Source organism: Phaethon aethereus (genome assembly GCF_964289735.1).
Source record: "Phaethon aethereus genome assembly, chromosome: 8".
Classification (NCBI taxonomy): Eukaryota; Metazoa; Chordata; class Aves; order Phaethontiformes; family Phaethontidae; genus Phaethon; species Phaethon aethereus.
In genome coordinates, this window is record NC_138584.1 from 34,623,795 (window position 1) to 34,649,896 (window position 26,102).

Sequence of the window (26,102 nt, forward strand, 5' to 3'; positions counted from 1 at the left end):
AAATCATTTGATGTTCATTTTATTCCTGGACACATGCATTTCCACATAAAACAACACATGTGAAAGCAGTATTTTCTGCTTTGTAAACCTTTGCCATTAATCTACAGGAAGAAGAACATTTGCTGTCTCTAACAACCTGTTTATCACTCTCTCCATCTGCTGAAAGTACTTTTATAGTGTGCTTTGCAAACAGCAATTCTTCTTATGCCTGGGTATTTCACAGGCTGCTATTTAAAAAAAAAAACCAACCATAGATTTCTCACTTGTGCTATTTGTCCCAATGCTACATCCTACTCAGCAGAGGAGCTTGCTTTAGCATCCATGCAGAACGAGTAGCTATCAGGACAAACCCATGTGTCATGAGACTCGTGCTACCTTCAGTTCTTGAAAGAGAATGATGTACCATCACTGGTACAACACAAACATTTCAGTTTTACGCCACTGAAATACAAGTAAAGCCTCGTAATTTTGTCTTCCTTTAATTCTTGCATTTTTTTGCCCCTCCTCCCCTTGTCCCTCCAGAAAAAAAGAGAAAGAAGGTCTCTCTGAAGTAGATAATCTTAGTATTAAGATATATATAGGAGTGGGTCTCTTCAGTAATTTAATCTGTTGAATCTGTTCCAAGTGTCCCCTGATAGGAAAATCATTTTTTCTATCTTAACGCAAGAAAATTCCCTCCAAACTATTTCAGGCACACAAAACGTCACGTTCTGCACCTCAGTTACGAATGTAGAAACAAACCCAATTCCTTCTTCTGTACTTGAGAATTTTTGGCACATAGGATAAATAATTATTTGGCACTATAAGTCCACTCAGTAACACCATTTTCAGCTATTTATGCAGACGCTAATGTCTTACAGATACCCCAATTCACAGTAAGATTTAAAACTACTCGTTGGCAGAAGTAGTTTCCATGCAGATGGATCAATGTTCCTTCATGCCGCTGTCCGTCGGATTTCCTCTGACAAGGTGATTGATCTCTCTTTCCACTCATTGTTAGAGCACTTGGAGACGGCGTTGGCTGCTTGACAGAACTTCTGGAGGAGGATCTTTCTGAGTAGCAGGTAAACCCATGGATCCAGTATCTGGTTTAGTGAGGCCAGACGCACAGCCGTCAAGAAGAAATTGCATTCTTTGCGCAGTTCTGGGCTTTCGGCATCACCGGAGAATCCTTTGCAGTGTTCAAACGACGTGTGGTTGAAGATCATCTTCAACATCATTATCTAAGGAAAGTTAGGAGGAAAAAGTGACGTGTGAAGAAACTGGTATCTGTATATCGCTATATGCAGATATCCCTAGAGACAAAAACCTGTCAAGAAATCTTTTTTCCTCCCTCATCCAATTCAAACCCTGATCATAGCAAACAAGTAAAGCATTGAGAGAGCAGCGCAGTCTCTGTGTGTGTGTAAGATGAGAGTGATAAACACGATGCCCTTCAGCTATCAGTCAGATGTATTTATAGATCTCCAGCTAGAACGCAGCAGCACAAACTGCTTCCCTGCTTGAGACACAACAGAAAGCTGTGTGCTAAATCCTAGAGGCTCAAGATGGTCCTGGCTAGAAAGGGAAATTACTGACCTTGCAAAATTGACTTAAAAGGACTCATTTTATCACTATCTTATTGTCACAATTACAAGGAACAGCTGAGTAACTCCTGATGAGTAGAGCTCTTCAAAATTATGTTATGAACAGTAAATGTCAGAAAAAAGAATTTCAAATACAAAAATGTCTTCATCTTTTTAAAAGCTAAGATGTTTTATCGTATGACTTCTACATTTCAGTATTTGATTTCAAGGCAAACTACTCTGCTTATGAACGGAGACAAATTGAAAGAAAAAGATTAATAAAGGTGTTCTGGGCTAGGAGTCAAGAAAACATTTTAAGTCAACAGAAAAAACCCCTTTTTATTTTGTCAGAAGCCAAAGACTACATTTTGGGTTAACCTGACCTATATTTCCTCCTTTCCCCCGCTCAGTTCAGCTCCCCCAGTGAATACAGTTTCCCACAGCACCCAAACTGGCATGACCAACAGACACTGTTTACACTGTAAAATGCTTCACACAAGCAGAAGTTTCCGTAGTGATGCCTTCCATACCTCACAGCACAGATCAGCAGGCTCTGCCCTGGGAGCCAAAAGCTACATTGATTTTTTGGGGATTAAACGCAAGCAGGTGTGGCAGCATCTTAATTTACAATACTGCCTAGGCAGCATGGGGCTATCGGGGTCCCGCCACGGGCATTAACGACATTAAGCGTTGCTCAGCTTCTCTTAATTGATGCCAAACCATGGATACTGCAAAAGTCACTCATATATTCAGAAAAGCCAAAGACGAGGCAGCTTTGATTAATACTTTACTCCCAAATCTGTACTCTGAGGTAATTTTATCACTCATATTTCAAAGTGTCAGCGGTTTTATTTTTGCCTTTAAAAAAATATCATCAATATGTTAGCGAAGGTATGCGCTGTTGGTACGGTACAGAATGACAGAATCACAGAATCATTAAGGTTGGAAAGGACCTTCAAGATCATCAAGTCCAACCGTTAAAAGACTTATAAACTGAAGAATGCACTACAATGATTCAATCAACTAAAATAACCATACTTGGTATGTCCACGTATTCCAAATTAAGACATAAGCATGCTTTACAGCTATGAGTGACATGAGCCTCCAAACACAAGGACACCTTTATTCTCATGTTACAGACTAGGAAGGTAAGACGCTGCCAAGGGCTGCTACGGGCTGCACAGAAAACCTGTGACTGAAAAAGAACCCAGCGTGGGATCTTCAGTGCAGTGCTCCAGCCATGGGAGCACTGGTTTTGTTATCAGGCTGCTGCTTATTCAGGTAAAAACAGTGAGAAGCTTGTTGTTTGTTTGTTTGTTTTTTTGAAGTTGGTGAGAGAGCTCACCGGAGCTGGTGTTGTGATGTTCTCATGAACCAATATATAACCATGGGAAATACGAATTACATTTTGAAAGATGTCAGGCAGACATAATTTTCTATGGTTTAGTTGGTATCTGCTGTCTAAAGTTTCCTCCTGAGCTTTCTGTATCAACTACAGCTGTTTAAAAATACATCACTTTAGAGGCACTTAGTTGCTTCTCTACAGATAAGCTACATTAGATTTTGTATAGCAGTATTTTTTCCAGGAGCTCATAAACATGGAGATCAAAGTCTTCTGAGCAGCCATTTAGCATACAAATGCTGCCAAACGACGTGCGTATCAGCCGTATAGCGGGGAAACACCTGGCTGTGATGCAAAATAAGCTCTCGCGTGCAAGGAAAAAGGCAGAGCTGATGTGAGGACGGGACATGCTTCATAACGTACATCAGGTAACTGCACGCCGTCCTTCTCGCTGGGTGCCGGGTCCTACCACGCGCTGAAGCGTGGCAGTGTGAAGTGACCCGGCACTCGGGACGCAGAGATAGGGCCCGTGTGCTACGCTCTCCACTCCGAGGCGAGGGCTATTGAACGCTGAACTTTTCCTGCACAGGTCCTTTTTTTGCTTGCAGTTCTCTTCTGGGCACGACTTGAAGACCTTGACTATCTGAATTTACTGTCTGGAAGTCCTGCAGAATTGAGATGCGGTAGGTCCACACATTTTGATGTGTCTACCGTGTATGTTGAGGAGATGGATGCCTATGCACAACGGCTCTGACGCACCTCTAATTCACTGTCTTTGCAAAGGTCAGTGGTCCCATACACCAAATAAACTGGCAGCCAGACCTGAAAACGTGGGGAACAGCCCGAGGGACGAGACTCACAACCGATTATTCACAGCCCTCCCCAACTTCTTGACTTCAACTTTTCCAAAGAACCAAGACAACCCGCACCAGCAGCAACAGAAGCTGAGTGATCCCAGCCAAGGTTTTCCCACGGAGGGCTGTCTTTAGAGTGGAGTGTCACCCAGAAAGGTCACATCTGGACTGCTGCTGTACCCAGAAACTGGGACAGTCAGAGCAAGAATGACCAGGAGCAGAGGCTACGGGGGGAGGTTTTTTCCATTCAAAGGGATATTCCGGGTGCCAGATCAATAACCATGTGTTGACCTTGGAAAGACTTAGATGTGTCTGGAAGGCAGGGCAGCTTGGACAGCAAAGCAGAATTGTTTTTGTTTCTTTAAATAGGAGCAGTTGAGGCAACTAAATTAATGCCATCTACTGCATTAATTTAAATAAAAATTAAAATAATTAACCATTTGTAGAGCTTTTTAAAAATACAGATAGATACAGATCCAAACCACATCAAAGAGCCAGTTGTGCACCAGACCCACAGAACCACAATCATACCACTTCCACCACCTCCGGCTGTTTAGGATACTCTCACTGTCACTGCCACTGTCCCAGCTCGGTCCACGCTGCCTGCAGCATCGGCCTCCCGTGCCCACCAGGGTCCAGCACAACCCATGCTGTAAAAAGCAGCAGTATTACGTGAATGTGCTGTGCCCACGTTACAGCCCATGGAAACCATGCCACATTTGTTGTTCCTGGTATTAGGATTACTTTCTCGCAGATCAGCTCTTCTAGCTGGTCTTTTGGGAACTCTGCAATGATCCTTGTTTTGCAGACCTTGTCATCTTGTTCTTCTGTTAGTGAACCCATGGAGCTACAAAAATATGAGGCTAATAAAACATAGTTCCCAAGCAGACAACTGCTGCTTATTTTTGTTTTTATTACATCATATTCCTTTACTGGAATATTTGCTGGACCAACAATTGCTCTACTGGAAATTTTATTTGTTTGATAGCCTTAGAGGTTGTTTGTCATGGCCTGTACTGGTCTTCTAAATGAATTAAGACTGCAAAAAGTAGAGGAACGACATCAGGTGAATAAAGTCAGTGGAACTACACAACTTATGCCAATAAAAAATTTGGCTCAAAATGCATATAGTAATATAGTTGGTAATTGTAGTTAGTCAATTAGACTAGATAAAACTCTACTGTTACCATTGAATTGTAGTTTTACAATCACATTAAACCTCCACTGCTCAGCTTTTCAAACTTACAGCCAAAGACAAGATGCGTTTTGTGAGGTGTCTTTACAGTGTTTTGAGTAAAGTTGGATTATAGTTCACAAGAACTCTTCAGGGTTGTTTCATAGGCAAGGTCCCATCCAGTCTAGTGGGAGTCCAGCAAATGCGGTCTCATTTTTACCACTTGGTTGTGACCTTATCTAGACAAATACAGTCTAGCAAAATCCAGTCTTTTGGCCAAACTGAAGTGATCAGTATTCTGGAGCACTTTTGAAACAGTTGGCTATTTCAGCCTCAGATGGAAGTGGAGCATTAATGTGAAGAGTTACTGATTCACAGAAAAGGAGCCATCTATTTTCCTTGCAGCTCAGTGATGTCACTGTCTTTTTTCCTCTCTAAGTAAAGGTGCTTTCTGTAACTATGTTTTGCACATCTAAAAATATTACAAATATATTTTTAATAAAAATAGCTGTAAACGAGAATTTCATTTCTGTCTGGCAGGAGGGTTAAGGAGATGTTTTTAAATAGGAAAAACAGCAGAATACCTGAGTATTTTGACTTTAAATAGCCTTGAAACAAGTCCGTGAGTGAATAATTTTGTAGCCTGGAGCTCTAAAAGAATTATTATGAGAATTCCAGTTTGTGCTGCACTGGTGTTTCTGTGCAATCAAAGAATAGCTTCCTCTATTTTACCTCTGACTCATTTCAATCTGCTGTCAGTTTAGTTCAATGGTTATGCTCCACAGTTGAGCACCAAAATAAATAGAAGATCAGCGTGAACTGGAAACCACTTAAGATAAAGCAGTAACTTATTTAAGTGTTTTCCCAGGTTCTCCATGCTGAATTCAAGTAAGATCTGAGTGCACACCAAAAGGAGACAATGCCTGCATTATGTATGCACTTCCTCTCTTCTACCAAATCCAGCATAAATCAAGAAAAGGTGGGACACTTCATTAAGCCATTTAGAGCAGAGCCCCTATGCTCAGAAGTTTCACTTTTCTGTTAAATCACATTGGATTTTGTCATTTTCATCAACAGATAAAGTCTAAAACCACGTCTGTGTAAAAGGGCATTGTCTACCTAACAGTAATAGTTCTCAGAATCTGTTAGTTCTCAGTTATAAACCTCAGATGTCTTTTTTTAAAAAAACAAAAATCTCCTATGAAAATCCCTGGATTCCTGTTTCAGCTAAGGTTCTTACAACTGCTAAATGATGCAGCTATAGGTTAAATGAGTTCTACAATCTGGCTTTCACTGAAAACGCACTTGCATTTGACTTGACTCCATGGTCACTCTTCCAAAAATCTGGCCTCTTATTCCTAATTCGTATTTTGTAGTTGTATAGAAAAAAAAAGTCTGTGTATAAAAATGTGACTTTAGTCATGACTCTTGATTTTGAGAATATCAAGACTGGCGAATATGCTGACCAGACAGAGAAGTTTTGCAGAACTCCACAGATCAAGTGTTTCAAGTGTTGCTGCCACACAGGGAAGCGAACTGTTTACAGACTCACTCTGGATTACAGCTGTGTCACTCAGTGGGGCAGCAGTCCCCCACACGATCGTGAAACGCATGCAAAGCGTTGCCAGCCAGCATCTCTTCAACCAGCCCTGCCTTTGGCTCGGACCGTCAGGCTCCTCGCCAGGGAGCCAGTTCACCTTCCATGGACAAACCTCGGAGAAGCCCTGCTCCCTCTTACCAGCTCCCTGAGCGTTTTCTGGAGGTGTCAGCGCTGTTTACAACAGGCTCTCTGACCTGGGCTCTGCTCCATGAACTCATCCCATTAGCATTTCCCACAGATCCATTCAGTAGAGCTGTATCGGTTTGACTTCTGACTGCTAAATCTGCAAAAATACCATGGGAAGCAAACCACCAAGAGGCATCCCCGCATCCTCACTGATTTTTCTGAGTACTCAGGATCTGAAGGAAGAGAAAAAGTGTCCCTCATCTCAGGGATTTTCTCTCGATGCTACAAGGCTGGTTAAATCCTCAGGTGCAATAGCTCCATCGCCCCTGGGCTGGGCGATGGAGCAGCATGGGTCCTGCCGCCTTGGCTGCGGAGGGCAGGGCAGAACCTACGTCCCAACGGAAGGACTGTGAACGCAAGGGCTGAGCGGCAAACGTCCTTCCTTCATTTAATAAATTTTTTCATCTGTTTAATTATGGACAAGCACGCAACAGTTAACTTCTGTAAAATAAAGACATCCTAGTATCTCCCCTTGGGACTTAAGCGCACACGTCAGCGGGACAGCAGGACGTGCCCCAGCAATGCGAACAGCTAGCCAATGTGCCTGGGGCTGCAGGCAATCAAGAGGGACCCAGAAACAGTGACAGGGCAGTCTCCTGGTTTAACTTACCATATCTAATGTTCCTTGGGGGTTGAGGAGCATTATTCTTTGCTCTCAAGTAAGAGCATTGTTCTTTGCTCTCAAGTTCTCACTAAATTTTCAGTGTGGTTTTATATTTTACTTTCATGACAAGCTGTTAATGATCTCGAGAAAGTTAACTGACAGCCTCTGATTTGTTTTTTTGGGCATGGGGTTATTGTGGAGATTTGATGGCATTTTAATTAATTTACAAGGATAACATTACTAAATAAAATTAATCTGTTTTCTATTTTTACCTCATCCCCATCAGCTGTTAGCTTTGTCAGCCATTCCTCTTGTCACAGACCCATTTACAAGAGCTCAAGTTCTCTGTGCGCAAGAAAGAAGAAAAATCCTTCGCCGGCCATAAAGGACCTTTCACATAACTTCAAAATTACCATAGCTAGCTTCAGCCCTTTCCTGCTTATGGATCCCAAGTACAGACTTTCAAAAAAATCAGACTATCCTCTGGCAGCTGAATAAGCTGGCCTTTTTAGATGGGCTACCAGACTCCCGGTGTGCCCTTGTCTCACACGGCAGAGAGAGACATGGATTCAGCCTCCTCCACTCCTAAATCATGAGGAGAGGTTTACTCCAGTTTGACAGGAAAGAAAGGGCGTAAGTGAGGATAACAAAATAGTGGAAGAAAATGCAAGGGTCCTTTAAAAAAACTAGAAACAAAAAGCCCAGAACGCTGCCGCAAATAAGATACAGTGAGCAATCTGCTGAAAACCAGAAGGCACTCGCAAAGTCACAAGCCGTACCTTCTCTCACAGAGCACTGAAGTAAGTTTTGCTACAAGGTGGGAGCAAATAAAAAATCGAAATGGCTGTTTCCCATGAGCACGAGGCTCCATCACAGTAAGGTCTCGATAAACTTCCTCACAGGCTCCCCCAAAGGAGGAACAAGCAGGTTCTTGGTGATGTCCCATCACCATCAGGCCCCGGCGGCGCTGCCAAGCAGGTAAAATCTGCCGGTCAGCCTGTGCCGGGCAGGAGCGCACAGGGTGCCATGCCTCTGGTGCCAGCCGCTCCCCCCCAGCCCTGCCCCTTGCCTGCCCGGTGCCTGTGGCTCTGCGCCACCAGCACTGCCGACTTCAGCGTCCTGCTCCCAGACCCGCGGACTCCTCGCGTCCCGCCTTTCTCCGCCGTACAAGACTCTTGTTTTCCTCATCATCCCTCCTCTTCACTCCAGTGCCTTGGTCTTAGTTTCCCAAATACGCTGCACTTTGTCTCCTCTCTTGGAGCTCTCCCAGCTTCTCTCCTACCAGCCTTCCACACCCGACATCCCCCAGGCTCTGCCCCGTCCCCGCTTTCTTTCCCCAGAGGCCGTGCACAGCCATACTGTCCAGGAGGAACCTGACCCGACGGTGCCTCCCGCCCTGCCCAGGCTCTTGGGGCCAGTCTGCCTCCTGCACTGCGGGACGGAGGGAGGAGGACTGGGGTCAAGCCATGGCGGGCGGCAAGGTGACCTACCAGCAGAGGTGACCAGCAGGCCGAGAGGACACACATGATCCCCAAGAGCTGGATCAGTGTCTCTATGGCGATTCGCCCCCACTGCTTGCTGGAGCGTGATGCAGTCGCTTTGGTCCGACAACGAGACACCAAGGCCTCGATGGTGGCCAGGTTGCATGACACTGTCACCACGAGGGAGAGGAGCCCCAGGATGGCGAAGGTGGAGGCGAAGAAGAGGCTCCCAGTGAGCTGGCTGTCGCCGGTGCTGATGAAGCACCAGGTGCCGGGCCACTGCAGCGTGTACTGGCCCAGGCCGACGATGGGCAGGAGGGCGAAGGCGAACACGGACAGCCAGATGCCGACAAGCACCATCTTTGTCACCCGTGTCTTCATGTGGCTGGCGTACCAGTGGGGCGCGCGGATGGCCAGTGTCCTCTCCACAGCCATGGCGCTGGCTATGAAGAGCGGGCAGAGGCCGAAGATGGTCATGCTGAAGCCGAAGAAGGCACAGAGGTGGCCTGAGGGGTCGACGGCGTCCCAGGCGCGGTTGGACAGGTAGACGGAGATGACGATGGGGCTGGTCAGCAGCTGCCCCACCAGGTCGGTGAGTGCCAGGGAGCCGATGCACAGCAGGAAGGACCGCTTCCGCCGGCTCTCCTTGGTCCGGTAGCTGCGGGAGACCAGCAGCATGGCCAAGGCATTGCCCACGATGCCCGTGATCATCATGGTCAGCGGGAACGCCACCGAGACGGCGCTGCAGCCCTCCGCCGCGCGCCCCGTCCCGTTGCCCCGCTGCCGCATGGCGCCGGGCTCGGTGCCGTTGGGGCCGCCCTGGCACGGCGGCCAGCGGCTCATCCCGGCGGGCTACCGCGGCGGCGGCGCAGCGCCGAGGGGCCGGCCCATGGCTGCCAGCAGCGCTGGGGCGGCCAGCAGCGCCGAGGCGCTGCGCGGCGGCAGCTGTTATAAGGCGGAGGCGGCCCTTCCCGCCCGGAGGGCAGGGCAGGGGCGGTGCGGCACAGCGCGGTTCGGCTGCGCACCTCCGCGGAGCCGCCGGTCGCGGCCACCCAGGCGCGCGGCCGGGAGCGCTGCCGAGCCCCAGAACGGCTCCGGCGGCACCGGCCGTGCCCCGCCGCGGGTCTGGCTCCCTCGGGCGTCCCGCCGGGGCGGGGGCTCCCGGCCGCCCCGCTCCAGCGCCATCGCGGCGGCGGGCGCTGCCCGAGCCGCTCCGCGGGCTCTGCTGCCCCCGGGCGGCGCCGGGACTGTCCCCGTCCCCCCGCGGCGGTACCGGCGATACCGGCCCGCGGGTGCTGTGCTGCAGCCCTGCCCTTCCCGCGCCGCCCCGGTTCTTCTGCTGGGAGCGGATCTGCTGCCGGGCGGCGGCGGGCGGCGAGAGGGGCCGGAGCGGTGCCGCGGCTCTGGGGCCTTCCTCGCAAGCTGAGGCGGCAACGACCGCGGCGTCCGCTCCCTTTCCCTCCTTCCCTTTCCTCCGGTTTAGCTCTCGGGGCTCTGCTTTGGCACAGCTCAGGCCCGGCCAAGGCGTCTCTCTGTTCTCGGGCCGTAAGGGGCTTGACTAACCAGGCCTAGATCAATAAATGGCACCACCAGCTACGAGGTGACCGAGTACCCGACCAGCCAAACCCCCATCACGCTGAGGCACCTTCGGCTCAGCCCTGGGTGGACCTGGCTTTGCTCCCGGCATAGGTTAAGGCTACTCAGAGAACCGGCACCAATTATCACTACAAATGTTTGTCTCGTGTTAGAATAATTTCCTTGCTTATGATCAGGAATTTCTAGGCTTGCAGTATCCAGTCAGCTACCGCTAGGGATTTAACTCATTTTTCCTGTGAAAGCAGAGGTAACAGCTTTAAGAAGTTTTAACAGTTTTACGGGTTAAAAGCGCTGATGATCTTAAAGGTCGTAATGATTCTGTGATTAACAAACTCTGGTTTAAAACGCTGCCCTGCTCAGGTTCTACTTTGTACGACCACGTGTGCAGAGGCTAGATCATGAAATGGCAAGAGCTCCATTTCTCATAAATAAGAACCACAGTAGAAGTTATGTCTGGATTTATAAATGATTGAGCTGTGGCTTTTTTGTTAGTTCTCTACTTTCTAGAACATGTACAACAATCTGCCCTTTAAATGAAGGGAACCAGACTTTAACCTTGCGGTTCTACAGCAGGATGCCATTTGCAAAGGGACCAATATCCGCACTTGGACGTCCACAGCTTTGAGGAGGAAGTCTGGAAAAGCGTGAGGGGAAAATATCCTCCTCTCTCCTCTCCCCTTTTTTAATTCTGACACCAAATCCGATTCAGAGCTTCTGTGAGTTCAGCACTCCTGCGTCACCTCTCCGCCATTTGAAAAGTTTTTTTGCCACTGTCTGGTACTGCGCTTGGCGTTTGTGCCCGCAGTTTTACAAGGGGAGTGTTCCCTGTGAGCTTAGCTGTGTGTTATTTCTGGATGTGGTTTGTTAACTAGCCTGTGAGAAACCCTCAATTTATTACTTCCATTTTCCAAACTGAGTAGGAAGCACTCTACAGACTTTTTTTTTTTTTGTTAAAACAAACACAAGTGTAAGCAACCTCTTTTTTTCCAATAAAAATACGGTAGATTTTTATACAGGTAGGACAGGTAAAGTTAGTAAATTGTGCAGGACTTTGCTCAAAGCTGTTGATGTAACTGAACTGTTACAGGAGCATTATTCCCTCCTGTTGCTTCCTTGTCCAAATTTTGGTCAAGTTTGCACAAATATCTATGCTTTCCTTCTTAAAAACACAACCCAAAACAAACACCCTATTAGCTTACATTCTTTCTGATTAAAGAACAAAAAAAATCCTTTATGTCAAAGGAATCCTAGACAGAAAATTCTATAACCAGTGATACATTTTGATTAATGCTCCAAGAATAAACTATGGAGTTAATTAAAAACATTAGCTGGGGTTTCTTCCCCCAAATCCCGTCAAAGCAGAGGTAGCAGCCCTAGCAGAGAAACTCCTCGAATAGGAATGAGCTGTAAGGACAGGCTGGTCCTGAGGTGTTGCCATTAACAGTGATGACAGTAGGGACCAAGGAGGGGAGTGTGTGTGGGACTAGCCTGCCCCTTAAAACTTCCATCGGTTTGAGTCAAACTTTCCCATTTAAAGTATCTTTTCATACGGCACAAGAATATTCACTTTACGATCTTGGTAACTCAGCTGATACCCGACTTGAGAAGGACTCGAGCACAAAGTCCTTCCTAATGGCAGATAACAGCAAAATGTCACGGTTACCAGCTCAAGTGTGGTGGTTATGGAGAATGGAACTTCTGCTCCTAACCCCTCTGCTCACACCCTGTACCATCCCGGGAATGCCAAACCCCACCAGTCAGCTCTTAATTTTCAGAATTCACTTTTAAGAAGCCTTTTCCGATACCTGAAAGGAAGGCAGCAGGTATAATACACTATTACTATTTATTTAAAGTTATCCTGCCATACTTGGTATTTATTTTTCAGCATTTATCTAGCAGTCCTACATTGAAATTAGAAAGGTTTCAAGTAATTGTCTTCAACAATGTTAGTATTTTTCATTATTTTTGAAATGTTATTTACACTCAATTATTCCCTCAAGGTCACCGACGATAGCACCATTGAATGTAACCACTGGCCTGCGCATCCTCAACACAAGCCCACGCTGCAACATGTTACTGCCTCCACAGCAAATGAGCAAATGCCTCATGCACTGAAAAGGATGAAAACGCTGCAGATTACTAGGCATAACTAACTTGAGGTAGTTCATTGTAACTAAATCCAAGTTTGGGGGGTTACTGAGAAGTAAGACAACATCTATTTAATCTCCAGGCGTTCAAAGCTGCCTGTATCAGACAATAGCGTGCAGCAGTCAGTGACATGGTGTGGAAACGAAGCAGTTTTGTTTTAAGAGGTACCAACGTGTACATTTTAATGCTTTTTATTATTAATTGACTATCTGAAGAAGAGAGACACATTTTTCAGCAGTGGATTTTACTCTGTTGCCAAATTTATATAAAATTAAAGGCTAGTCTGCTTTTATTTAGAATCACTTTCTGGTTCTCAATTACTATAGAAGAATGCGTATGCAAACCCACGTTACTACTCATGAATGCATTTAATTTTTCTTAGAAAAGCACACTGGCCTTAAACTTATCCCAATCTACACTTCCTCCTTTGCCATGACCAATGTCACTGATCTTTGATAAAGCTGCACAGAAATGCCTGTTTATTTCGATAGGCAGCAATTTATCTGACCCCAATGGCTAAACTGAGGGCAAGGGAAATCTCTTCTAGTGAAATAGAAAAATGTACTGCTGTGCCACAGGAGATAATTCTACCGCCCCAAACCTTTTTACTGCCTGAGCTTAATCTAGCTTTGCGTCTTATCAGAGGTAGACCATGTTTAGTTCTAGTAGCTTGGTTCCAATTTATTTGCCAATCCAGTAACCAGTAACTAAAAAGAGGTATTTTGTGTCATTTATAACAGGCATGCAGACTACCATAGTCGCTGTGCCCTTCTATTTTAAATACATACTGCTTCCTCTAAAATCTTTCTGAAAAGAAGATATGGAACATATACAGAAGAAAATACCTTCAAGTTTTGTAAAAGCTCCTTTAAAATGTGCTGCTATTTAACTCTAAAAATATTTTCAGTACTTAAAGAACTGAAACAATCTCAAAATTTATGATACATATGGCCAGTATGTGCACATACTGCCCTTCCTGCACTGCAGTAACAGAGAACAACAAAAAAATAATCTGTTAGTATAGGTTATAAAGATTTGCTTATTTTTCCCAAGAGAAAGCACTCACTCACAGTTAACTCACAGGTTTTATTTACACTTGTCTACAGAATTATTTTGCCTTACATTTTATCTAAGCCAAATGAAACCATAATTTTCCTTTGTCTGTTGCCTATCATCTGCTAAATTTAAAAAACTTTCATCTGTTAAGTACAGCAACAATTTTAATACAAAGCACAAGGGAAAAACCAAAGGCTAACAACAGAGCATCTATTTGATCTGATTTTTACAATTTAGTAGTTGGACTTTGAAGTTGTCAGAGGCACAGTTACAAGACTAACCTACTCTTGTGCAATCTACACACATTTAGCATTGAAATTAGATATAAAAGAAAGCATTAAAGAAGAAAATGCAGAATGTTTTTTTCTGCAAAAAAGATTATCAAAATATTTCTACACCAAAAACATTTTGCTTATATACCAGTCCAAAAGAAGGATCTTAAAAAAAGCACAATGTAGTCTTTAAATTTTGCTCCGTTTGTTTTTGTGCAGTTCATTTTTAAAAAGTAGCGGTAAAATATGGGTTTGGAAGTTTTACTACTGAAATAGATGCAGATATATTTGCTTGCTTAAAAAGAAGAATTTTCCTTAACATACTTACCTTGTGATGGCACTGAAGATACTTAAACCTTTCTTAGCCAAACGGAGCTCAAGAGAGACCAAGTTTTAATGTGATACTGCTAGTAAAATAGATTCAATAAAGCATTTTAAGCCATAAATTATGTTTAAGGGAAAAAGAATGATTAAGAACACATTTACGATGTCAGAACCTTATCTAGACAGTTTATTCTCATTTTTAAATATAAATAAAGTCCAGATACCTTGAAAATTTTAGTCAGCCCAAAATGAATTTTACAGATGGCCTGCAGAAGCTTCACTTGATTCCAAGAAGCTAGTTCCACATTCCTCCATCTCAAGAGTAGCTCCTAAACGATCCTTTTGTAAGAAAGGATCGCAGAGTCCAGGATCCATGCATGTGAAAATAGCATAGCCAGCACCCACTGCAGAAAGGGCACTTTGCTGACTGCAGCAAATAACCTCTAGTGATGGGCACCAGCAGCTCTGAGACTCGAGCGATGGAGAGGATAGTGCCCAATGTCTCAAACATCCTCACTTCAAAGGAATGAAGTCTAATTTACTCTCTACAGAATCATATGATGGACTGGGTACTTAATAGCTATTTTGCACTGAGCGTAGCTAAAGAGAAAGAAAGGGGCACCCATCTATACTTTTACTTCAATGCAGAAAAATAAAAAATAATTAGGCCTAAGTACTCACTACTATCATCCAATGGGTAACACCAGCACTACAGCTACGCTAATCTTCTGTGGTCCCATACGAGCTACATCAAACAAGCTCAGGGGATGGATGCAGAAAGCTCATGGGTTCTTCCTATATTCCTCAGTTACTTCTTTGTAATTGTCACATGAAGAGCAGAATTGTATTAGAACATATCCAACGTGTGCCTGCTCATACGTGTAAAGAGCCAGGAACTGAGTAACTGAGCCTTTACAAATAATAAACCCCCTCCTTACTCAAATAATAAAACTTCACTCCTCCTCTGGGGTTTATGGCTTAAAATGCTACCTCACTTTTTGTTTCATGAGTGAACAAAGCTGCAGTTTTCCAGAAAGCAAGGACAGACATGCACCTCTACTAGCAGATTTAGCACTTCTGACCAAGTAAGACACCAACTTCTTAAAAATGCCTCATGCACTGACTGGAATTGTTTTTTGTTTTTGTTTTGTTTTTTAAACGTGAGCTTTAATACATTATTTCTTTTTAGAACTTGTACGGGAACCAGAATGGGAAGATCCAGATGATGATCTGCGGCGTCTGTAAGATATAAATGGAGAAAGCATGCAAAGAAATAAGTTGAAATTAATTTTAGCATCCACTTTGAGTAGTTTGTATCCTATAATAGCTGGAAGCCAAGTATATCTGATAGGGGCCTTATAAGAATATAGAAATAACTTTAAACCACTTTAAGCTCATGAATGTGAATTTAATACTAAAAATGTAAGTTTAAAACTGAAAGTAGAATACAATTTCTAAATGCAGTATTTACTTATGAAAATAAATCAATATGTACACATTAACACTTTCACACACTGAAAGGATGGTGACCTAGGTCTTTCTATGGAACATACTCCTAGCAGGAGGAAGTTTCGTTGGAGGGTTGGGGAAGCAACTACAGAAGTTTTAAGAGGAAGCAAGAGTAGGGGAAGTGAGAAAACTACTTTTAATATCAGAATAACTGATCAGATTCAATTCTTTCCCAGTGATCTCAGTCCTTCAGAAAAAAAAATAAAAAAAATCACACATTTAAATACACCCATTCTTATTCTACATAAACCCAAACCTTTCGGGTGACCGTGATCTCGATCGTCTTTTTTTGCGATCACCAGATGAAGAAGATCTAGAACGACTTCGCTTCTTGCTTCTCTCAGGGGAAGATGATGAACGAGAGCTTGAGTAAGATCTTTTTCTTGGGGTGGAAGACCCCCTGTAGGACCTGGAGCTGGATCTTTATTGATTAAGAAATAAATTAGATTTAATTCTGGTATAGTAAAGAAAGAACAAAGAAAGAACAAAAAGAGACAGTTTTCATGAACACTCACTACTCTAGTTACATCAGTGTTTTGTCCAGTAAGTGTGGATGCTTTAATACTTACTCCTTAGTTATCTGCCAATAAAGACTTCTACTGCCGTGGTAGTTTTCTTAATAAATTTGCTAAATAGTGTTTCTTGATATACAAACCACCAATGGTTTGGAAACCTCTTTCCAGCATTCACCAGAATGGCGCATTTTGACAAAGCAGCAATGGGAGACTGGGACAGGAAGTAGCCTATATAAGGACCTTCCTCAGTAGTTAAATTCACATTTTCAAGAATGGCTTGAAAACCACAGATGCAATGCTGACTTAATGTTTCACTTCATATAAATGGATATTTCACATTGGAAATTTGTAAAGTAATGTTCATCTTACTAGAATATTAAAAACCCTGAGAAGGTATATTTATAAATCTCAAAATAATTGGGTAGAGAGAGAGACCTTCCACAATCAAAATGTTTTTAAAAACCTCTCAGAATACAGTCACTTTGGCATTTAAAAAAAAAAGAGCCAGCTTCACTTACAAGCACTCAAAAATCACTTTGGTTACCAAAAAAACCCAAGGAAAACACACACTTGTGGAAAAAGTAATAGAGCTATAAAGTCCTAAACTGTAGTTCCAAAATTATATAAAAACACCTAACAGGATTTTTTTTTTAGTAAGCTGGATAAAACATTAAAAAAACCCCCAACACAGTGTATGTTGTTGGCAAAATATTTTCAGGGTTCTCATTGTAAATAACAAGGCAGTCCTACTTCACACAAGCTAATACACTGAGGACACTCGGCAGATGCCATGTGGCACAAACAACCAACCCAGCTCAGATGACGAGTCACTTCGGCATGTAGCCGGGCCACAGGCACCCTTGTGCTCTTTCTAAAAGCATGGATTCCATCTCGCGCTGACCCTCACGGGATAATCCACAGCATGTTTCTGCCACTGAAGGGCAGTGGCACCATTTGTGGTTGGTCTTCCCAACACAAACTTCCTCATTTACAGTTTTAAGATTCTCTGCATGCATGGAGATGGGACACTTCTTCATTCCATCGCAAAAGCAAAGTCCTGCCAACAGGATGCCTGTGCAAGGACACCTCAAGGAACTTACATGCTTCTGTTACTCTTCCCTGCACAGTTCAGTAGCTGCTACACAGAAAACACCAGCTAGCTCAAGCTCCTGTCAGCTTCTCACATGATTTACTATCAACATTTTTATACATCCCCCCCACATTTTTAAAGATAATGGCAGCACTATCTAGTGGAAGTTATATAAGTTAAATAAGTTATCAATAAACATAAAACCGGGAGCAAAGCGTATTTTCTAATGTTCTTCCACATCAAGTAGCCAAAGTGGAAACAGTAAAAACGGCAAAAATTACTGAAGAAAGTAAACATGCATTCAAATTCTTCTTCCTTCAAAGTGAAGATCTGTGGCGTCCACTTGTCTAGCTTAGATCAGACTTAAACTCTTCAACCAAAACCTTGCATTCTCAAGAAATACATCTGTAGTGGTAACAACCTCGTGCAGAGACCCCAGGAATTCTGACTTCCAAGATAAAAAAATGAGTTAATGTTTTTTGACTGGCATAATTTTATGATGAAATCAACAAGTGGTTGGTTCTTCTGCCCTTTTTTCTCTCTGCAAGGAGAGAGTGCTACCTCATTCACCTTGATTTCGACCCACGAGATCTAGAGTGTTCTCTGGAACTGGAACGAGATCTTGATCTGGAACTGGAAGAACTTCTTGAATGGGACCTGAAACAACATGGAAGATTTTTTTCCAGCGTCTGACTTGTATTTAGCAGAATAACTGCTACTGTTAGCAGTAGAGAGAACTATGCATCGATGCATTTGGCCTAGAGTCACTAAAGAAGTGACAAATTCCTCCTCCTCCCCCAGCATCACCATAGTACATTTTAAAATAGAAACTTTAACATAGTAAGATGGCACATTAAAAAAAAATGTATAGTCAGTTTTTTATTACGTTTCTTAAAACAAAGCACAAAAATTAAACAGGATTGCAGTTATTTGACAAAATGAAACAACTGCGTATCTATTAGCTATTTCATGAAATCAATGCCTTAACTTTTCATTTGTGCCTTAACTTGAAAACCATCAGTTTCTTTGAAAAGCAAAGTAGGCAGGAGTATGAGGACTAGCTAGCTCAAATTTTCCCCAAGTCAGTTCTCACAAGCATTGTGTAAGCAGTTTCAAGTTTTCAGAAAGATTTTCCTCTGCATTAAAAATTAAATAATAGTTAATTTTTGGCTGAAATGCAGACATGTCTAGCACTACTTGTACTAGTTGAAATTATTTTCAAGTTTTTCATGTTGATGGATTTTCTTTAAAGCACAAACCACAAAAGATATGTAAAAAAGGTAGTGGACTTGCAGTAACCATTGTAAGAAGAAGGCATTGCAATCAAATTCTAATAATCTTTTCAGGAAAAATATTATTATACATGCTGTCAATCTCTCAATTTATATTGTTACCGTGTCTTTCCATTTTATTGCACAAAAGAAAAGCAGCGTGAACACATGCTAACTAGAAAATATATTTAAACCTTTTTTAAAAGCACAAAGAAGTATCCACAAATGGCAACTGACATTTCCAATTAATTATCTGTAGCTAGCAGCAAAAATTTTCACAGAAAGTTGAAGGATCCCTAGCAAATTTCAGTTATGACAAGCTATTTTCACTTGGCTCTTAACATTTGTGAATTAACAAAGAAAGTTATGGCTAGATGAAGCTCTTCCGCCTTCTTTGACCTTCCCACACCTAATGCTAAGAATTGCACCCAAAGGCAGCCCATACTGGCTGCATATATCCTCACACAGGACAACACAGCCGCCTCCTCAAAGATCTTGCTCCACAGCTCACTTGGTTTACAAAAATTGCTTACAGCCAGTCAGCTTAGTCACTATTATTCACTTTGTGCTCCTCCTGGGAAACACACAGCAAGCACACGTCTCAAGAAGGCATCTGAAGGAGTGGGGAGGCCGACAACAGGTATTGTGAAGAACGTGATTTTTCATAGAAGAGGCAGCATGAAAAAAAAGCATGACAGCAATGGGGAGAAAGACAAAACAGAGACAGTGGCTGACATCTGGTTAGTATGAGGGTCTGAAGAATTTGGGCAGTGACCGCAGTGGTGAGAGCAAAGGGGTGCAGTTACAAAGCCAGGAAAAGTAGAAGAAACTTGAACTTTATGTATAACCCTATGAGCTAGTACCAATTTGAGGTCGTACTCCTATCAGTATCATCCTTGTATTAGTTGTAAGGCAGCTAAAAAGCTACAACATGATTTACACCACATAATTACAAATTATTTATTGAATTGTTCATATATTACTGAATTTAAATAATAATGTGAGATCTTACATCTACCCAGTGGACTTTTTTTGTGGCCCCAGGATCAATATAAACCTTTGGCGTTATTCTGACAACGTTGACACTGTACTTAAAGCTTTGTCGCTTGCCATGAAACTTAAGTTCAAGTTTCTTGTCTTTATTTCCAGGGTATTTTCCATTCTGTCCCTTCACTGAACCTATCTGGACTGCATCACCACTGCCCTCTTCTGCCACCTCCTCCCACTTTAACAATACCAGCCTTCTGCTTCTCTGTTCAACAACTGAACATTGCTAAAAAAGGTTCACCCATTGAATCACATATGGCCAACAAGCCTAAAAATAAAATTGAAAGTAAGTTATGTTTTTGAATTTATTTGAAGGATTCAATTGAACTACCAACTTAAATTTACTAAAACAAGCAACAAAACATATGAAGCCTCCCTACAGAGGATCCACAGAAGGTCAGGAGAACATTATCTACCCGTGTAAATTCTGCACATAAAATTGTTAACATTATTAAACTAAAACTGTAAGGCAATCAAGAAAAAAGAGGTAAATAAAGAAGTTAGATACTGACATTTTGCCTGGTGTTACCCTTGACCTGTACCCGTTTACCTGGACCTAGACCTTGAGCTTGAATGAGAGGATGAGCGCGATGAAGATCGTGAGTGGGAAGATCGAGACTTAGAACGACTGCGCCTATTGGATTTCTTTTTCTTATTAGTGTCCTCTTCTTCACTGGCATCAAGATTATATTTTGAAAGGTCAGCATCATCTTCATCCTCATCCTGAAAAAATGCAGATATATAAAAAGTACTTAAAATATTTTGATTTTTTCCTTCAGTTAAAGTTTTTTTAATTTATTCTATAGTTTATTTTGTGCTTTTTCCCCAACCTTTGAAAATACTGTTGTTAATGCATTTAGTAAGATCCAAAAATTTTAAAAGATTGACTGAAAATTTGTGTTTCAAAGCAAACTATTAAAAAGCCTGCAAAAACCCCATCTGAAGTCCCATTTTCTGTTATTTAATGAAGTTACTGAATATACAGACATTTTTACCTGTTACTTTAAATGAGCGCCTGGAAGAATTTTTAGACTCAACATCTATATCATAGCATAATTCTGCAGAGACATGTTTCATATGCAGAATTTGGAGACTGCTATGTTAAAAATAAGCATATATGCATGTCTCTGTGGGACTGCTGTGCAAGGATGTGGACAATCCAATATATGATGATCATGTATTTCAGGAAAGATTAGAAAAAGTCTCTGAATATTTTATTCCATTTTATAAAAAACAGATCTGACATGGTTTCAAAAGGTTAAGAATAAAATTCAAAAGCATTCCCTTTATAAGGTAGCCATACATAAAGGTTCAAAATAAAGATCTCAAAATTTTTGATTCTGATCTCAGATAAACTTATACTTTTTTATGGTTTAAAAAAAAATTACACATCTTCGAATGCAGGTATTTAGAACAAAACAAAGGTTGTGCACATACTTTACAGAAGCTGTAGGCACCATTATTCTGATAGCTACTCCTCTACATTGCTGTAAAGGCAGCTAAGAATACAAACCAAACCTTACCTACTAATACTAAACAGCATTGTGGTAATAATTAAAAAATAATTGCCAGAAAAACACGCCAAAACACGCTACCTCATCCAATTTATATTTGGAGAGATCTTCATCCTCATCCTCCTCATCTTCCCCTTCAGATTCCTTATCTTCAACTTCCTTCAGGATAGATGCAGGACCAACCGGCTTCCCTCTATACTTTTTCTTTTTGCGTCCAAACTAAGACATTTTATTCCATTAGAATACGATTTAATCAAAAGTAATTTCCAACTGTATTTTTTGGTAAAACTTCTATGAGAAAATAAATATACATCAATTTCAAATAAGGCATTGCTCAAAGGGAAGGAGAGGTATATGAAACATCAATCAGCAACACGAAACTTTCTAAAGAGATGCTTGTCTTTGATACAATTAGTACCCACAGACAAGATGAATGGAAATCTGGATTTAACAAGAGAGTATTTTATATTCGTGTCTCTGGGATATCTTTATAAAACAATGTTGAACATCTGGGTGAAAACAACATGCATGACCCTGAAGCCAGCTCCATAAGAAGTTTAACGAATTCAGATGGTACCAGTTTAATTTGAACTCATTCTTAGTTTTTAAGCCCCAAAAAGCCAAAACCAGATGCATCCACTTTCAGGTCAAGACTTTCACACTTGAGCATTTGACAGAGACATGTATCATAATGTATTTCTGACTAGCACTTTTCCCTGGAAGGAAACCAAATGCAAACGTTATGTATCCTTAACACAAATCACACAATACGCATCTCTCCAGCGTAATATATGTACCTGATCTTACCTCATCATACTCCCCATCTGATTCTTCGCGTTCTATATATTCAACATTCTCTCGTTCATTAAATCCTCCTCCGTATCCTTTAAAAAGGAGTAAAACAAGACAGTATCTGGAGCTGCACCAAATTCAGCTACATTAAGCACAAAGTTTAGAATAAACTTCCATAGAAGTTCTGGAAGCCTTCAGCGGATTTATAAATATATGCCATAAGAATATTATATGATCTCAAGAGGAACATGAATTGTTCCCACACACATTTGTTAAACATGGTCCCTCAGAAACCTAATTCAGAAAATGAATTAAGACTAACAACACAGAAGCAATAGAGTTTAAAAGAATGGGGAAAAACATTTTTAGAAGAAAAATTTCAGGATTACAGCTGTGCTGAGCAACCAGCTTCCCAGAAGAGCTCTGGGGGCGGCTGCAGCACCTAACAACTGCCTTGGTGTGGATAAACACAAGAATGTCTCCAAGAGGCTAGAATAAAGGCTACTGTCCTTCAAGACGAAAACCCCACCCCTGAGAGCAGCCAGCAGATGACGTGGGAAAGCAGGCTATGACACTTGAGCTGAGGGCAATACTTGCTAACTGCTTCCCCAGCTCCTGCTGCAGCCTCTTTGCCACAGCCAGGTCCCGTGTGCATGCAGCCCCTCTGGTGGCTTCTGGGCATGCCAGTCTGCCCCCATATTGCAATTATTCTCGACATAAAGTCATATGTGTATATATATCCTCAGGGAGCAATAGGAATAAAAGCATCCTATAGTTGCACTGAATAGTACAACTGCCACGATTTGCCTTAAGAATCTTTCTACTCCTTATGTGAGTGGGAAACTTCAATGGCTCATTTTAATTTCACCCAACTTCTTCATTTACTGCAAGCATGTGCAACATGCTAGGTGTCCCCCAGATGACTGCAAATTTACCTTGAAGGACACCAGAACTTGAAAAATTAATTAAATATTAAAGATAATTTAATTACATGAAACCTTATATGAGATAAAATTACTCTTTAATATTCTTTAATATTTTAAGAATATTAAAAAAACTTTTTGCTTTTGAATAATAAGCTCTGTGCTCTTCTCCATGCTTTTTTTATATGCATTAGTGTTACACGCTATTCATTAAATTCTCTGCCTGATCCCATTTGCAGTGGTAACAGTGTAAATAGTTACGACCGCACTGTAAGGATATCCTCTGTTCTAGTTACCACTGGGTTCATTGTTAATGCAGGAGGAACTTAAAATGTGTCACAGTGTGACCAAACCTCCAACCTCATTAAGAGATAAGAGTCTAATCCATACAGCCTTCAAACACTGTTCTTGTGACTGCTGAGTCCTCTGCAGATGGACACTATATATATACACTAGACCTTTTGGAGTTTAATAAAATATTGCATTACTCCTTCCAAACATCTTAGTACCAAAATCAAATACAGAGGCCATTTAAGCTGAATGTTCACTGACTTTCCAAATGAAACCATCAGATACTTTACAGACTACTAAAAGTAATCAAGTCTAAGAACCTGCAGATTTGTTTACATATGGAAGATCATTCAACTTTGCTAGTTCTGCTGCGGAAACAATCCCTTTAATTAAATAACTGTGATTTATAAAAAGAAGTTTTCTTATAGTAATTTGAGTATTTTAAAACCATATACATCTTACCTGTCCTTTCCTCCAGTTTAGCATACTTTGGAGTATTACACATATTACATTCTGATCTTCTGGCCCAGTTCACGTTACCACATCTTCAGAGGCAAGAGGACAAAACAGAAATAAGAAACATCTTATTTCAAATCAAAAAGCTGAAGTGTTGAGGCAACAATTTAAAAAAAACCCGTAAGAATGTATTTGCCAAGTTTTAGCAGTGATCTGCAGTCACTAGTACAACACAATTAACTCCAAGGTCAACAGTCGTTCACGAGGACGACAGGAAGATGACCATACTGGACAAATCAAGGGGAGAGTAGTAAAATTATCAGGCAGGTAGGCAGAGAAGTTAACAGAAGTAAGGCTACACAAAAAGCATTACAATTCCTCATTACTCTCCACAGTTCAGAGGAGTTAACGAAGCAGCTACCATGGGAATAATGCTTAAAAGCGATTGTCATCATCCACCAGTGCACAGCTACAGTCATATGCTTCCATTACTGCATTTCTATCTTGCAGCGTCCTACAAGGCCACTCATACTTCATCCATCTGTAATGCTATCCTCAGGATGCTGCTCAGTCCCAGAGAGGAAAATATGAGACACAGTCTAGCTATGAACTTGGAAAGTCACGACAATCCTGAGGTGTGCCGTCAAGTGGGTTCCCTCTGACTCTGGGACCCACGGCACTGCCCAGGAAATGTGCCCATCCCGTGCTGCAGAACGGCGCAAACAGAAACAGAACAGGCTGAACACAGCTAAGTGCTGACAGGAAAAAAAAAAAAAAAAAAAAATCCAGGTTCCACTGGTCAGACAGCTTACTCAATCAGTAAAACCTGAAATCCTTAAAAGTGCTCCAGAAAATCTGAAAGTACCTTTCAAAAATCAAAGCATTTTATTAAAATAGTCCTTTTTAAATTTAGAACTTAATATTCTCCATTGATGGCTTGGAGAAACATCTAAGAGTATAACTATGTGCTAAACTTCACTCATTAAACATTTAGTGAATGTTAACAATAAAATATGACACTGCAGTGAAGGTGTGATTTCCAACTGTGTGTTCCTCCGAGCTTGAGACGTGCCTTGGTTTATCAAAGAAAAGCATGAACTTTTACCTGTCTAATCTTGATTTTGTAAAATCTTTTTCCAGTCACGTTAATTAAGTAACTGCTGTCCAGCAAACAAAAATGAATGCTGTCCTCACAGCAAAACACTACTAGTGAAATAGCTGTGTTTTGATCACTCTTCTCTCTTCAGTACAAATAAATTTATACTGACAAAATTAAGTATCGTATTGTAGAGGTGTTATGTGGCTCTAAGAGAACACTCCGCGTTTTTTAAAAGGGCGTACGTTTTACACTGCCAGTCGTTAGCACTGAAGAGGCCACGACTCTTTTCAGCAAGTGTCTTTCCTATTTCAGTCCCTCCAGCTTTCATCATTTTGGCTTCTGTCGTTTTTTCTGGAAAAGAAAAAAAACCCATAAAACCAAACAGTTCTCAAACATCTTGCTTTATGACTAATTACGAAAGATTTAATATTCTTCTCTTTTAAAAAGGCAGAAATAGATTAGGAGAACAAGACATATCATCTGAGATACTCACCTCGTCCACATCTGTTACAGCTTGTTCTTCTGGCAAAGTTAACATTCCCACACCTGAAAATAAAAGTAGAAAGAGAACGAAGACGCTAGTTAACTGAACGCTGGAAAACGCACACACAGGAGTCTTGCAGAAAAACACCTTTCTCTTTCAAACGGAGTTTGTTCCCCATTAAAACCCGGAGTTCTTCAGGCCGTGCCCGGCCCTGGGGCGGGCTGGTGCCGGACCCGCTGCACGACGGGGCCAGCAGCTGTGAAAGCCTGCAGGGAAGCTCGCCCCGGCCCGGCGGGAGGGAGAGCGGCCGCCCCGAGACCCGGTGGCCGCGGCTCCCCCGGGCCGCCCGGACCTGGTGCTGCCCCGCGGGACTGTCTGGTCCCGTGGCGTGCCATAGTGCAGCCCGGACACCACGGCGGAGAGGCAGGGGCCCCCCACGCCGCCCACGCTCACTTCTTGTCGGGGCAGATCCAGTCCCCGTCGCTCACGCGGAAATTCTTGGTCGACATCTTGGGCCCCGCCGAGCCGAGCCTAGCTGAGCGCCGCCGCCGCGGAAGAGGACCGGGGCCCTGCGCCGGGCGGGCTGCCCGCCGCGCCTGCGCCCTGCTGCCGCAGCGAGCGGGGCCGCCGCCCGGCGTGGATTTTGGTCAGGCAGCGGCGCGGACACCTCAGCCCGGCCGCAGGAAGGGGGCACGAAGGAAGCGCGTCCCCTAGCGGGCCGGAGGGCCGCATGCAGCGACGCGGGGGGGGGGGGGGGGGGGGTGAAGGAGGCGCATGCGCAGTACGCTCTGCCGGTGGGCGTGGCCGCCATGGGCGGGCTGGGTGCCTGAGGAGAAAGCGTGGGCCTGGGGCCCGGAGCTCCGCTGCGTGCCGGGCAACCGGCCTGGCGGGGCGAGGAAGCTTTCGTCG

The 26,102-nt window shown here is 42.8% G+C and overlaps 2 protein-coding genes across 2 annotated transcripts; both read right to left on the reverse strand.

The window, feature by feature from the left end:
* Nucleotides 1–935: 935 nt before the first annotated feature.
* On the reverse strand, nucleotides 936–9,649 carry PTGER3 (prostaglandin E receptor 3; the record flags this gene model as incomplete). The annotated part of the gene is made up of 2 exons (XM_082002675.1): nucleotides 936–1,223; nucleotides 8,816–9,649. The coding sequence occupies 2 exons, from the start codon at nucleotides 9,647–9,649 to the stop codon at nucleotides 936–938; spliced, it is 1,122 nt and encodes a 373-aa protein (XP_081858801.1).
* A 5,405-nt stretch (nucleotides 9,650–15,054) lies between these two features.
* Nucleotides 15,055–25,702, reverse strand: ZRANB2 (zinc finger RANBP2-type containing 2; the record flags this gene model as incomplete). The annotated part of the gene is made up of 10 exons (XM_082002892.1): nucleotides 15,055–15,441; nucleotides 15,968–16,132; nucleotides 17,887–17,973; nucleotides 20,185–20,357; nucleotides 21,230–21,367; nucleotides 21,956–22,032; nucleotides 23,617–23,699; nucleotides 24,952–25,060; nucleotides 25,203–25,255; nucleotides 25,647–25,702. 10 exons carry the CDS (start codon nucleotides 25,700–25,702, stop codon nucleotides 15,378–15,380), a joined length of 1,005 nt encoding a protein of 334 aa, XP_081859018.1. The 3' UTR covers nucleotides 15,055–15,377.
* Nucleotides 25,703–26,102: the final 400 nt, after the last annotated feature.